The following is a 15730-nucleotide window of genomic DNA, read 5'->3' on the forward strand; positions in this document are numbered from 1 at the left end:
TTCCAGATTGGCCCATCTGAGCTTTCATTTTCTCAAAGGCAGAGCAGGATACCCAGGGCTTGGTTTACACCAATCACCATTTCTAGCCACTGGGGGACCATAGGCAGGCTGGGGGAACGCATATTAATGTTAAAAAACCTCATAAAGTGAAAATGTCATGCCATGGGACCTTTAATGTATTGTGCTAAGTTCTGAACTGGACTTTACACAGCTTGTTTGGTTTGTGACCTCAGTGTGGTCATGGGCTAGGATCTGTTTTTCCTTCTCAGATTGTTTCCTCTTGAGGATTTTTTAAGAAGCCTAAAATATGCAGATTCCTCTGCTGTCTCAACATTTCCCCTGAGTCAACCTATTCGTTAGCAGCAGGTTTTATCTTTGACTGATGAATAACTCGATGTTCACGCTGTTTGTTTTTTTTGTCTTTGTCTGTGCAGTACCCAGCGCTCCTCCCAACAACATCACCTTAGAGGTTGTCCTGTCCAGGGTGAGTTTACATTTCCTATACTTTGATTTCCTCCCCTCTCTGTCCACATCTGTACACCACAACAGTCATCGGTTTCATTCAAGGTGAAAAAAAACTAATCAAATTTCAAGAAATACTTTTTCACATTTCGCTTGGTCGAACTGAGAGAGTCTGACCATTTAACATTCACGGCTGATTTCCCAGGTTTCTCACACACATTTAAACTGCGACGCTGCCATCAGTCAGCTGTTGCTCTCTGCTGATCTGGCCTCATTTTACTGATTGAAAATGTGTCCATATTCATACATATATTCCAACTCATTTATTGTCCCTCAGTTTACTGTCCGAGCTGCTCATGTGATTTATGGAATGAAAATACTGAATTCTTTTACCGGCTAGTTCCGGCGCCACTGAAAGTCCCCCCGATGTCCCCCCTTCCGCTTTCTTTGTGTTGAAAATATGAGCTCCCACACGACGTTCACTACACATTCAAACGAGGCCACGCTCATTTAGGAGACAGGAAGTCTCCTAAATGGATGTAACCTTTCATACCACTGGCGCTGGTTGAATCTTAGTATAGAGGATTGTTGCTACCGGTTTTTCACATTTTCGTCATTTTCCATTGTTGGGAGTCGCACATGCGCAGTACCTAGGTAAGGACTACTAGCCAGTCAGAAGCAGAGTATGAGAGAGTGCCCTGACAGTACCTAGGTAAGGACTACTAGCCAGTCAGAAGCAGAGTATGAGGGCGTGCCCTGACAGTACCTAGGTAAGGACTACTAGCCAGTCAGAAGCAGAGTATGAGGGCGTGCCCTGACAGTAGCTAGGTAAGGACTACTAGCCAGTCAGAAGCAGAGTATGAGGGCGTGCCCTGACAGTACCTAGGTAAGGACTACTAGCCAGTCAGAAGCAGAGTATGAGGGCGTGCCCTGACAGTACCTAGGTAAGGACTACTAGCCAGTCAGAAGCAGAGTATGAGGGCGTGCCCTGACAGTAGCTAGGTAAGGACTACTAGCCAGTCAGAAGCAGAGTATGAGGGCGTGCCATGCTAGCAGCTAGGCGAGCATTACAACGTGTTACAAAGTGACCACGTTTGTCTCTGAAGTAAAGGCTGCACTACAATAGAGCTGTTTGGAGCAGTTTGTGAACAGTGTTTTCTGTCGGAGATGGTAAGTCCCCTTGGGGTGGACTTTGGGCTTTTTCATTTTGAATTCCTATTACATGCACAAAAACGATATATAACACAATAAAGGAAAGGGAAAACGCCAAAAAGCATAATATGAGCACTTCAGGTCATGGCAAGGCAATTTATTCATGTACTGTAGCACAATTCAGACACAAAGAGCTTTACATGCATACCACATACAAAGCAAAAAGAACAGAAAATTCAACAATCATAAAAAAAACTAAACAAAAACAAACAGAAAATAGACTTAGATGTGTAGGAATAGCCATCTTTGAATCAACTTAGGGAAACCAATAGCAAACAGAAACGTTTTAAGCCTTGACTTGAAACTCAAAGTGGCAATCTCAAAGATTGATGACATGCAGCAAAGTGTGCACTAAGGACCTGATTACGTGGGGCATACACTCTACCAGGTGAACTACCAGGGCACACAAATATTGCAATATTTATATAATTGTATAATTCCAATATATATAATTCCAGAAAAAAAATTCTGTATTACGTTGCTTCAAAGCATTAAACTGGCAAAACATGTTTGTAAGGGAGCATGACATTGACCACTATTGTTCATCAAAAATGCGTCTATAAAACAAGACACCGGCCATTTTCCACATGTTTTGACTGCGGATCAGTTTGACACATTGCAGGGAATAATGGAAGAGTCAGGAGCAGCCACAGTGAGCTGTTAGATGAAGAGCTGTAGACAACAGGCTGTAGCCTACTCTTCCAATTTCTCATAGAGTTAAAGCTGAGGTAGGCACTTTTATTTTTGGCATCACTGGGCAAAAACTTCCATAATAATCTTTCAATTTATTGTAATTCAAGTGGTCTGGGAAAAAAAACGCAAGACTAATGCATCTCCTCCTTGGCTCTATATTCAGGCTTAAGTAAATCTAGCCTTCACAGGAGACTTTGGCCAATCACAAGTCATTTCTAGAGTGACAGAGCGTTCCTATTGGCTGTTTTACAACTGCATGTTCCATTGGTAAAAGTTGTGTTTACCGTAGCCAAAGGCTCAGTGCTGCAGCTAATTCAAGACTAAGAGACATTATTGTCAGTCATCTATGTACAGTATATAGAGGAACCAAATTGCGTAAAGATGTAGTTCAGTTTATTGTCCAGCGAGCGGACATTTGCTGTGAAAACAGTCGGGAGATCTTGGCCTGACCGGCTCATTTGATGTGTTTGTGTTTGTTGCTTCTGCTAGTCTATACCGACGGCGTTTCATTTCCGGGATTGTTCAGGTTCTTGCTTTTTTTTGTGTTGGCGTTCTAACCTCCGGTGGATTTCTGAGGACTATGGTTAACTGCTCCTCAGATCTCTGCAGGGTAAATCCAGACAGCTAGCTAGACCATCTGTCCAATCTGAGTTTTCTGTTACACGACTAAAGCAACCTTTGAACATACGACATAAAGACTAAAACTCCTTTTGAAAGTCCACCAAAACAAGTTCCTTCACGAGGCTATTTAGCAGAGGCGCTGTCATTGTGTCTGGGGCTTAGCACCGCCCAAGACGATTGTGATTGGTTTAAAGAAATGCCAATAAACCAGAGCACGTCGCAGCACTGCCTTGATGTCATTTAGGCAATGGTTATGGTTAGGGTTAGGTGCCTTGAAGTCAATGGTCGCAGCGCTGCCTGGAAGGAGACGTTGGGGACACCATCGAGCATGTTTTTCTCCCATCCCGGAATGCTGTGTGGACTAGCCAGACCTTCGTCCCCAGCGCTGTGTTAGTGCTGGAGTGTGGTCTGCCTACACTGCCTATCTATTCTGGGATAAGGGGGAAAAGCGCTCTGGCTTGTTGGTATTCCTTTAAACCAAAGCAAACGGTGCTGGGCGTCGCCCTGATAACGGAGAAAGCGAGAGGGGAGGGACATCTATGACAGGCTTTAAGTCCAGCAATGTACATCCATCGAGCCAGACTACTCCCAAAAACTATGCAAGTTGCTTTTTACGGGTTTGAGCAAAATTTGGGTTACACTTTACTTGAAGGTATCTACATATGAGTGACATGACACTGTCATGAGCGTGTCATAAACATTATGAACAAGTCATAAACGTTTATGACATAACGAGTTAGGGTTCATGAGTCATTACTGTGTTCATGACAGTGTCATGTGTTCATGACAGTGTCATGTCACTCTTATGTAGATACCTTCAAGTGAAGTGTTACCAAAATTAGGATAATTAGTAGATAAATTGTTTGATTAAATTAGGATAATCGTGGACAACAAGGCGGGGACTTTAACCGCCACAATTTACACATCATTTTACGCTATGTTTTTTTCTGGCACGCCAAGCGTTTGCCTATGCTGCCTTTGCCAGCAGCCAGCTCTGCAAAAAAAACATTCATGGTTGGAAGTTTTCCCCTTTCATCATCATTTTTCTCCATCCAAATCAGAAAGCAACAGCCGAGAAAATGATGAATGTTTCCAGCGTCGATGTGAGCGGCTCATTATTTATGTCAATAAACAGGCGGGTCAGATTGTCTGTGGAGAGCTGACCTCATTTAGTTATTTCCCTGCATGTGACTGATATTTCACTGCTGACTGATCGGGGGTGTCAGAGTTGCTTGACAGTTGAAAGCCTCATGACACCGGCTTTAAAAAAAGGAGGAAGATTCTTCTCAACTAAACTTAAGTAAATGAAAGCTGAATACCAAACATACTACAGCAGCAGTTAGACGTTTAATCCCCTGATGAAGTTTGTGTCACCAAGCCCGCCAGCCCCACACCTTGACCTCTGACCTCCCTGTAGATGTGGACGAGAAGAAAAGTCTATAACGACAGAGAAGAACGTTATTATCCACTGGTTCCAGCAATAGTGGGAGTAACATTCTTCAGGGAAAAATATACTCGATTTTAGGGTTAGGGTTACAAAGAAAGCAAGTAGAAAAGTACTCTTAGCAGCAGCAAAGGTAGTGAAACAGATTGTGGTCATTTTGCCTGATAAAGCATCAGAACTCCAAACCCGATATTGTGCTTATTTATTGGAAAAATCAATGAAAACGCCATGTGAAGTCCATGCTGTGCTGAACTCCGGCTGTATCCTGCTCACTGTTTAATTGCCACAATTAATTGTCTGTGTGCGTGTGTGTGTGTGTGTGTGTGTGTGTGTGTGTGTGTGTGTCCAGCCTCAGTCAGTTTCTCTGCAGCTTGTTGCTGAAGGAAACAATGTGGATCGTGCTGCATCCATCTGCTGTGAAACCAACTTTTCAGACAAATCTGACATTTCCTCAAATTTCCTCCAGTCAGTAGAGCGTTACTGTGTGTGTGTGTGTGTGTGTGTGTGTTGTTGAATGCTTGGTTGAACACACAGCTAGAGATTACAGTATGTCAGTCTGCAGGCTTTTTTTTCCCCTCCCAGAATTCTCCAGAGAGTCCAGCTAGGGTCACTGTCTCTGTGGCTGTCAGAGTCAGGATCAGGAGTGGATGCTGGGAACATCCAGCATACTGCACACCTTAAACTCCACTTGTGCTCTGAGCATAGCTTTTTTTAGAAGGGGTTCCCGTTGGAGCGAAAAAATCTCTGAGTGTCTCTCTGCAGGAGTCACATGTGGTGGGCCGTTTGGAGAACCTGGAGACTCATTTTAACATTAATTAAAAGAACCAGCGGTGTTCATTTTGAGGCTCGACAGAGTGGATAATGAAAACTCTGTCTACAAGAGGCTGTGCAAGTCGTAATTCATTCTGGTCTTCCAACCAGGCCTGTATTAAGCCAATGTGGTGGCCCTGGGCACCATACCTCAAAGCCCCCCCTTTTTGTGTGTCAAATGCAATTTACTAACTTATCCAACTACATACATGTAGGCCTATGAGCAGTGGGCACTTTATTCAAATGTCTCAGTTCAAAATGATCAATTCAAAAACCCCAAATCAATACTATATATTGTAGCATTGTGGGTCGGTCAAATATGTATTTTTCCGACTTTATTTCCCAGACCCTGAAAGCAACTCCTCTGATTGGTCAAAAACCTTCAAAAGCATCATGGGAAAGCTAAAACTGCTTCAGCATCACAGCTAACGACAATAAAAGGATCGAAAATGAATAAGATATGGACAAAAGACTATCAATATTAGATCTGAGAATATGGATTTATTGCACAAAGTCCTCTGAAAGAAATACGAGTTCTAGGAAAAGAAGCAGAGACTGTGGACACGGAGAGGGGTTGGGCGCAACCAAGTCTCACCCAGAGGTGGGTGGGGGGGGGGGTTGTGTAAAAAATGTTTTTCTTTGCTTGCCAATTACATTGAATCAAGAAAGCCAACCACTTATAATTTTTTGGTTAGTTAATATTTTACATTCATCATTATGATAACATTTTTCGGGGGATTAAACTGGCCACTTTTGATTATTGTTAAACCCCCCCCCCCCCAACTCAACTCTGACAGATTGGGGAGGGGGAGTGATAGTGGTCATGTAATGATTTATTCATAATGTATTATTATTATTGTGAAATTAGTGTTCATGAGCGAGTAATGTGTGGTCTTTCAACAATTTCAAGTGAATAATATAATAATTTACGGAAAATATTGTTAAAGGTTGTGTCATGTGGTGCCCCCCCCCCCACTGGTTCTGAATGGTTGGTGCCCCTGGGCACTGGCCCAAGTGCCCTTATGAATAATCTGGGCATGCTTCCAACATACAGAACATTAATTCTCTTTTCACATAGATACAGTTTTTCTTTCTCATACATTGATTTTACACACACTTTCCCACTCACATTCACGTTTTTTCACTGTCAAAAAGAAATACTGAACAAGATACAAAAATACATTAAAGTGATTTTGAAAGGAGTTTGTAGAATTCTGAAATACTGTATCGACGTTGATGACCAGTAAAGACAGATGTAGGCAGCTGGATGTAACTGTTCTCTGACCTGATTCTCTCCATGGTTTCATCAGCAGTCCAATGTGTTCACTGACTCTTATTTCTTGAGTCTCTCTCTCTTGAAAAAAAGAAAATAATCTGACCTTATTGCAACCAACGTAGAGAAATGCTTTTCCTCAGCAGTGTAACACTTTTTGTGTGAGCAAACGGGATACTGCAGCTATTGTGCAAAATCTTCCATCTTTGTTCCAACTGTTTTTGGAGCCAGTGTTTTGGTCGATTCACTAACTTTCGAGACCGAGTCAAGTCTTGGGTTCCCAGTGTTCGAATCCAAGTCCGAGTCACCAAAAAAAGAGTCTGAGTTTACGTGCATCTGCATCTTTATAATGTGAACATGTATTCAATAGTAGGGGGCGTGCATTAGGCCTGCACGATATTGGAAAAAACTTACATTGCGATATTTCTTTTCCTTGCGATATATATTGCGATATGAAAAAAAGACTAATTTTTATAAGAGGACATAAATAGCCCTATTTAGAAATACTAAATCATTCTCAACTACTGGGGTGATTTTGTAGGGGAGTGCATCTACGAAGAAAATAAAAATGAAAAAGGAAATTTTCTTATGTGAACCAGTCTTTGTTGAACTTTAATGCTTTACAAAAACCAAAGCAAGTAAGCGCTGTGATTACTCTTCTGAAGAGATTTTGGAGAGGGAAAGTAGGAAGAAATACACTGGTTGACTGACATGACACCATTGTATTCATATAATATCAATCCAGGCTAAAGTGAATGATATTAATAATGCATGTTGCTTCCTCTAAATGTCAGGTTGGTGTCGACTAGCGGGGCCTGCTTTGGTTGTTTGATAAACTGATTAAAATAGATCATGATTGTTGGTTTGCTGTGCATGCAGAGCCTGCATGTCACACTCTTCAACAAACTGTATCCAAGAGCACTTCAATCAGTGTAAATGACGTTATATCAGAAACAGACTGCTGTTGTAGATTAGTGTTACGTTTCCAGCGTCGCAGCTCCGAACCATAACGTTAGTTGGGACAGACGCCTTGTTTCTTCAGGCTAACTATGTTAGCTTTAGCCTGGCTGGTAGCAGCTTTCTGCGGTGAAAAATGGCCGGGAGATGTCGTGATTACGTTGCATTAATCAGGTGATTTAGTTTGTCTTTGCAGCGAACATAAAACACTGACTACTGTAGCTTCACTACATGGAAAAGCATGTGCATCACTGTTTCAGCGGCAGCTGCCGCTTAAGGTACTTTTCTACACACGGGAGAGCCTCACTTCCCATAACAACCCCCCCCCCGTCGGACTAACGTTACGTCACATGACCACCTGTCTTAAAGGGGAAGGGTCGGCCGGTAACAATCATGGAAAAGGAGAACGGTGAAAGTTTACTTTTTTATCAAGCAGCAAAGAAGTTGTAGCGTCAACATCGCAACGTCCTGCGATGTGACTATCGCGCATGCGCACATCGCGATGTAGACAATGAAACAAAATATCGTGCAGCCCTAGCGTGCATCATGAAATACATTCGCAGGTGGAGGACACACGCCCTGCCCCTGCGGGGTCTTAAAAAGTCTTAAATTCGCTGAAGATTGTGTTCTACGTCCATGCAACGCTACCTCTAATGCTCTTTTTTTAATTTTTTTTATTCCGTGGTTGTAGTTCTTTGTTCCGCTAGCCCAAATATAATTTACAACTTTGAGACCAACATGCAACTTACTAGTGATGGCCAATCCATCAGAAAAAAAACAACTAAACTGTTATTGCGCCCGGCGCTTAGCACCACCCAAGAAATGCCAATTTTGGGGGGGGGGGGGTCGAACACAGGACTTTCACCCAGGAGAACGGGGATCATGTCCCGTTGTCCCGCGTGTCACTTAAACGTACACCTGATGAGTTGGGAGTGAGCATGTGTTGGTCAAAAATAACCCTGTTAGCCCCTCTATTACTGTAAAGACCTGTTGATCAATGTGAGAGTGGCAGCAGCTTCCGCTGTGTTTGAATGTTAGCGTCATGGTACTTGGTACCCGGATCACAGGCTGCGGCTTTACTACTCTCATCACTGAAAAGTCCTCCAAAATATTGTCGAAAAATACACACACACACGCACGCTCACACTGCATGGCGCAGCAAGGTGTTGCATGTTGTATTGCAAAGCAAATAGAGACAGTCTGCCCTCTGTGTGATTGCTCCTTTTACCCAGAGGACATTAAAACACACACACACACACACACACACACACACACACACACACACACACACACACACAGTCAATGTGATTGCAGCTCTTACCCAGAGGACATGAACAAACAATCACAGATTGAATTCAGGGAGTGTTTACTCACCTGTGTGTGTGTGTGTGTGTGTGTGTGTGTGTGTGTGTGTGTGTGTGTGTGCGTGCGTGCGTGTGGAGGTCACAGGGTGGATGAGGTGCTCTGTATGCAGCTCTCACAGCATACAGAAACAAAAAGAGAACCCCAGTGAATTAAATCCAGATTCAGTTTAAAGTTTTGTTTCCCTTCAAAGCGTTTCCATCCATCGATTGGACAAACTGCTCAGCAGTACAGAGAGCGAGCTGGAAATTCAATAACTGACTGACGGTGTCTCTAAATGCATCAGCAACACAGGAGCTAATAAATAAAGTTCCCACTAAATGAAAAAACCCCACTAACATCTGCCTTTCGTATTATTGTTATGTTTCAGGCAAGTCATTAAGAACAGGTTTCTATTTACAGTAGCAGCTTGACAAGTGACAAAGCCACTTAGGGGAATGGAAGCAGGGCTAGGAAATAAAATACATTAGACATACCATTATATACAGTTTAAAGTCTGCAGTGGGAAAGGTTACAATCTGCATTCATTCCCGGGACAAATGACTCTGCAGTAGCTCCGATCAGCAGTGATGGTGGAGCAGCTTTCACTTGGGAGGTGGTTGGGGAACGTCCCTTTTTCTGGCACGATGCTGGTACAAATTCCTTCCAGGCAGTGTTCGAGCATCGTTCCAAATTAGTTGGCACCAAGTTTTAAAGAGAGACTGAATGAGTAACAACCCTTTAGTTTTCTTTTCCCCTTCTCTGTGTGTGTGTGTGTGTGTCTGTGTGTGTATGTGGTATGCGAGAGAGTGACGGTAAATGCAGAGCAGGCGGTCGGAGCGTGGTTTTTCAGGTGAATGTACAGCAGAGTTTGCAGTATGTGTATATACTGGGTGTTACAGTAAGAGTGCGTAAGACCTGACTTCAAAATAAAAGCGGCCTTCCTGTGAACGTAAATAATAGATAAATACATTTTAAAAAAATGAATGAATAAACATTAAATAAACAAACTGAATGATAATTAAGATATACTGCTTGCAAACTGTATTTCAGAGAAAAAAAGTAATTTCAATTACGTTTGAATTGGTCAAACGTAATAATAAAAAACACATTTCCAAAGACCAATCTAACTTCAGAATTATAGTACACCTCCTCATTGAGAAACGTACTGTTTCCACAGACCAATTTCACTTGGAAATGTAAGCAGACTAGGGTTATACCGAATACAACTTTTTGACCTTCGGAGCGTCGGTGCTTTTCAACAGAGAATATTCAAAGCTTGGGTGGCGGCGGCAGCAGCAGAAGCAGGGGAAGCCAACATTTGCTGCGAAGCCAACATTTGCTGCGAGCTGAAGGCAGCTTTATTTCACGGAAAAGGAGAGAAAGAAACAAAGAAGAATTAAGAGATGAAGCGACTGCTCTGTTGTTGCAGGACACAGTCACCTGTTGTTACACAAACTCCTGGGCAGTTCAGTGCATGTGTTTTTTTTTTTTGTTACCTTCATAGCAGGGCTGTAGTTCTTGAGTCTCGAAATTTGAGGCGCTTTTCTGTTGTCTCGGACTCATCTTGGACTCGTTGGTATTCGGACTCTGACCTGTCTCGGACTCGGCCGTTGGACTCGCCAAATATTCTACTTGGTCTCGACTGAGTCCAGCACTATATGCTTTTGTTCTAAAGCTTCCTCCTTCAAAATTAAACCTTTGATGAAGCGAGCTCGTTCAGAAAACAGGTATTAGTTTAATTCATAATCCATCTGTAACAGGCATCATGATTGGTCCCCTGGGATACACCTGGCTGCGTCATTTACAGCGAGCACTTTGTACTATGAATTATTCAGGACAGGTAATAAGTTCAAGAATGGGAACATTTCCATTTTATATTTTAAGTAGATAATGTGGCCTAATTTGATCCTATGGTGTGTTACTCAAATAAGAAAGCCAAATTATCATCTTAATAGAAGATATACTGTCTCTCCCATCACATAAATCATGAACAGGTAAGTAAGTGGTCTTGAAGAGGATTCATTTTTTTCTGTCCTCCGTATTTACTGTCTCTCATTTGGACTCGGTCTTGACTTGGACTCAAACTTTGTTGGACTCGGTCTTGACTTGGACTTGTACCCGTTAGACTTGGTCTTGACTCAGTCTCGACTAGTCCTGGTCTTGGACTCGACAAAGGTGGACTTGACTACAGCCCTGCTTCATAGTTTTTAAAACTTTTTTTTTGTAGCAGCGATAGAGGCACGGATGTTCCCTGTTACTGTTACGCTACAGGACGGACTGACGAGTCTGACAGCCGGTAAGCGTTACATGATTGTCCCCCGCAGGTTGACGTCGGGTTGCTTTCCTCCAAAAGTTGAAATGGAAACTTTTTACCGCAGGCATTCAATTCAAACGAAAAGACCTGCGTTAGTGCCAGACCATCTAACAAGTGACTCCAGACACCGTGTTTTTGAATGAATGCTCAGCCAACCAGTGCCTCACTGTATTGGCACTGTGCACGGCCGTAACGTTACTATCTCTACCTTTATCAAATCGCCTGACAATGACACCAGGCTGCTTCGGTATAACCATACAGACCTCTACACACATCAGACTGCTCGCTTGTAGCGGACGTTTAGCTAGCAGCTTAATCCCGACAAAACACCACAGTGAAGTTCAGCCTGCATGCACGTTTTTTCAACAACAACCAAATATTCAAATCCCCAAATTGAAAATGAAATGCCTACCCATCGAACGAATATTCGAATCCAGCCCTATAGCAGACCACCTCAGAGTGTCAGTTAGACAATATCAGCTGTCTCACCGTTGCACACTAAACGGGGCCTGGAAGAGGCGAACGCCACTTCCCATGCTACAAACAAACTTGACGGACTCATGCGTACGAACACTCGCTCCACTATATCTTTCGCTTACTTTCCTCGTTCACCATTACAAATTGTAGCATGAAAGGATACTTATTATAAAGACTTTCTACTAGATGAAATACCTTAACTTATCTTAACTGAGCACGTTTTATCGTAAAAAAAATCATTCAGGTCAGCAAATACAAATAAAGGCCTTTCCATTTATTTAAAATACACTGGTGTGATACCTTGATTTTTGATATTATCAAAATAAAAAAAAAGGGAGAAGGAGGAAGCAAAATTATTTTGGGGTCCTATCAATTTTGAAATGTCCATACCTTTATATCTTTAATCACAAAAATCTAAGTGTTTTCAATCTATCGTTTCGTAACATGCAATATGCATACAACCCTATAACAGAAAACATCGTCAAAATCCAAAAACATTTGCCGAATCAAATCAATCAATCGATCAATTAACTTTTCCATCATTTCCCTAATTAAATCATTTATTTTATGTACCTTCCTTAAGCTACTGTTCGTCCAGTGTATTCACCAACCACAATTAAATTCTATGTAAAGAATGTGCCAGCCGCCACTGCTATTGATGACATATCTCTGCGGTCAACAGTAGTAGTTTTAGATATTTAAAGGGATATTTCACTGTTAGAAGGATAAATATATCTTTAAATAGGGACACTTATGTAGTAAAAATGTGAATTTATTTTAGAAATTGGTGGCTTCTAGGCCGAGAAAAGCCACAAAATGTGTTTTTGGCTCATGTGGATGAAAGACACCAAATCCCAGAATGCACTTGCTTCGCTGCTTTAGAGTCTACTCCCAAGCCACGCCTACCGTTTACAGACAGTGAGACAGTCAACTCAACCATATACACGAAACAACGTTGCTCAAGTGGTGTTACACATACTCACTCATACACATATTCAAACATATATAACAACATTATATAAAAACGACATACGAAACATGTCACACATTTAGTGCACACACATAGGCTGCGTAAAGTTCAGCTAACGCATACTAGCATTAGCGCTCGGTGGGCTGTAAACACAAAAAAACAATTTGCGTGGAATGTAGAATGGTCGGCATATAACGGTCACAAACTCCACCAGCAGTTAGCAGTTAGTTGGGTACAAGCACCAGTCCGTGTTAACACAGCCCACCTCCACTAGTCTTACCCGGCGACACAGCAGCAGGCCTGGTAGCTGGATAGTCCGGTACACTGTTGTTCAGCCATGTTTCCACAACAACTAAAACACAGCAGTCTCTGAACTCGCGTTGGGAGTTTCGTTGAAATTGGATGTAGTCCAGTTTGTTGTCTAATGAGCGGACACTTGCAAGCAGGATGGATGGGACAGGTGGCCGGCTACCGTTAGCTTTCCACCTAGCTAGCTGTTAGTCCAGCCCCGTCCAGCCCTCGACTTGCGTTGCACCGCTGAGGATGTCACCTTACCGGCTAGCGGCATAGAGCGAGACCACAGGCTCAGCTGCTGGTCTCTGTAGCAGGCGAAGCTTGCGTAGTGTGTTGAGAATTCAGTCTGTAATAAAGTTTCCTTCATATTCTCCGATCTGTACCAATGTATCCCGGTGGTACCACTAGCGGCGCCAGGATTTTGATTGTGGGTGGGCCTCCAGAAAACTGGATGGGCCAGTTAAAATAAGCCCCCCCCCCAAAAAAAAGGGTTCCCCTTCATCTCCATTTCAGCGCTTTTCTTGGGCACTGAAAACAGCGACTCAGTAGCCTACCTGTGTGGCTCTTGTGTGGCTGTCCTCAGCTCAGTGCTGAAGCGGACAAAGACATAGACCTTGGCAGTAAGCCTAACTTCATTTATCTCTTTTGAACGTTCAATACACAAAGACTGAAACGGAATTATTACAGCCAGACACTAACGTTAACAGCCGCTTTCTGACCGGAGGGATTTTTGCAGTTCCTAGAACATAAAATTCCTAGAACCCTTTTTTTCTCGTGTTCCGACTGGACCAATTTGGGGATTTTTAAGTCCCTCTGGCCACAGTTCCTGTAACTCTTTCATCTCATACTTCAGGGCAGGGTCTTTCCCTTTTCCCTTTTCAGCATATGAACCTAGGTCAACGAGGGTCGGGTTTCTGGTACTGACAGACCAACAACGGGACAATTTTCGCCATCTTATTCAACACTAATTTATTTATTCAACAATTCTTTCAAACGATTAAAAATTTTAATCGCTGAAGTTCTATAGTTAATCGCAATTAATCGCATGTTTTATCACAATTAAAATTCTATTATTTTGCATTTCAGAACTGTTTTTAAGTAGATAATAACAATGGAAAGCAATTCTTACGAGTGTATCTTGATTGGGACTCAAATGAATGCAAAGAAAGTGACTTTATGAACTTGACTATTATTTATTTACTGTAAACAAATGTGTGAATCTGTCATTATTACACAATTCCTACAAGTACCTAACCTAACTGAGATGTAACACTAACACGTTGCTTATACAGTACAAACAAAATGGTCCACAAACCAGATGCCAAAGCAGGACATTTAACCTTTACATTTTTAACAAGGATTGAGAACAATTGACTGAGATGTAACACTAACAACCACCGTTAAGGCAAACGAGTGCAAAGTCCAGCCACAGTCAATCTAGTGTTTAGTAACTCCTAAATAATTGTGATTCCTCACTGACGTCCAGTGATCAGTGGTTAATGAGACAGCGTTTGCACTTGGCAGCAGTTCCAGTTTAGTTTCTTCCCCCAATTCATACAGGCTGTGTATGGTGAAACTACTGTCCCCCTCGATGGCAATGTATAAGACGGGTCAGAACATGCCAACCGTAGCACTTCTTTAAGACCCGAGTCCTCTACGATGCTGACAGGTCTGCAGTTAGTTGCCACCCATTTTTTTGGATTTGGTTTCATCCACAGGTCGGCAAGTAGCACTCTCCAAAATACTGCTTTGCCTGAGCCCGCTAGCATCAAACTGCGTCACGTTAATATGCTTAGCTCGTAGGTGGTAGCTCAAGCTTGACGTGCCGGCAGCCTGCCTGCATTCTGCAGCAGAAGATGTGTTATGAAGAAGTACGGCAGCGCCAAAGGGTCAAAATAGTAGCCGTTAGGCACGACGCAAAGCCCAGTGAAGTGTAAAATAAATTAAACGCATGCCGCCATGCGATTAAAAAAAATGAATCGCATTGCGTCTGCCCTTAATCGCATCGCGATTAACGTGTTAACGCTGACAGCCCTACTAATTTCACTTATGACAACATTTTAGGTGAGAAATTAACTGTTTAGATTTCTAATATAGGCAGTCTTGCGAAAATTGATGCCGAATTGACAATTTGCTTCAAAGTTTTCAGAGCTCCATGAAGTGAGGCGACAGCCAGCAGGCACCTGCCCCGGCCACTAGCTCGTCGCTCGGCCAGTCATGCTCAGAGACCCCGGTGTAAGCTGGAGGTCTCTCAGACCGCTCTCGTAAATAAGAGGCTTTTATTTCGCCGTTGGCGGTTCGTTTGTTTAAATATCACAACACATCACTCATCATGAGATTAACGGGAACCTGTGGTTAACTGTCTTTTCGGAGTTAAACTACACAAGCGTGTCCTGCGGCTGGCCGGCCGTCACACACACACACGCACACACACACACGTCCACAGCGCAGCAGACAAAGGCGGGGGAGAGAGAGATACCCGTTTCTCTTCGGGAGACTTGTTTAAATTATGACAAATATGCTATATATATTAGATTTAGTATTTAGTTCATACTTTTTTGGTGTATTTGTTTTCTGATTTTAATGCTATAAAGACTGTTAATTGCCGTGCTTGCATCACCCCCTTACCCCTCCTACCAGTCCCTATGGCCACTTGGCCAGTGCGAATGCAATTGTTTGTTGTTTAGCGGCGATTCAAGATGGCTTACGCTCGTTTAGCTTTGGAAAACTTTGTGTAACGATGACAGTCCAACCCCCTATGGGGGGGTTGAAAACATGCGGAAGTAGCTCCTACTACTGGCTGTAGTCCATTGCCTCTGGGCAAAAATGCCTCCGATGACGGAAAACGACGATTTTTGC

At 42.7% G+C, this 15730-nt stretch overlaps 1 protein-coding gene across 1 annotated transcript in view; it reads left to right on the forward strand.

Moving 5' to 3' along the window:
• Nucleotides 1–15730, forward strand: part of dcc (DCC netrin 1 receptor) — a 304524-nt gene that overhangs the window by 178868 nt on the left and 109926 nt on the right. The window contains exon 12 of the mRNA XM_078271664.1: nt 435–484. Coding sequence (XP_078127790.1) covers nt 435–484 — 50 coding nt within the window. The remainder of the gene's footprint in view (nt 1–434; nt 485–15730) is intronic.

Source organism: Sander vitreus, chromosome 16 (assembly GCF_031162955.1).
Source record: "Sander vitreus isolate 19-12246 chromosome 16, sanVit1, whole genome shotgun sequence".
Classification (NCBI taxonomy): domain Eukaryota; kingdom Metazoa; phylum Chordata; class Actinopteri; order Perciformes; family Percidae; genus Sander; species Sander vitreus.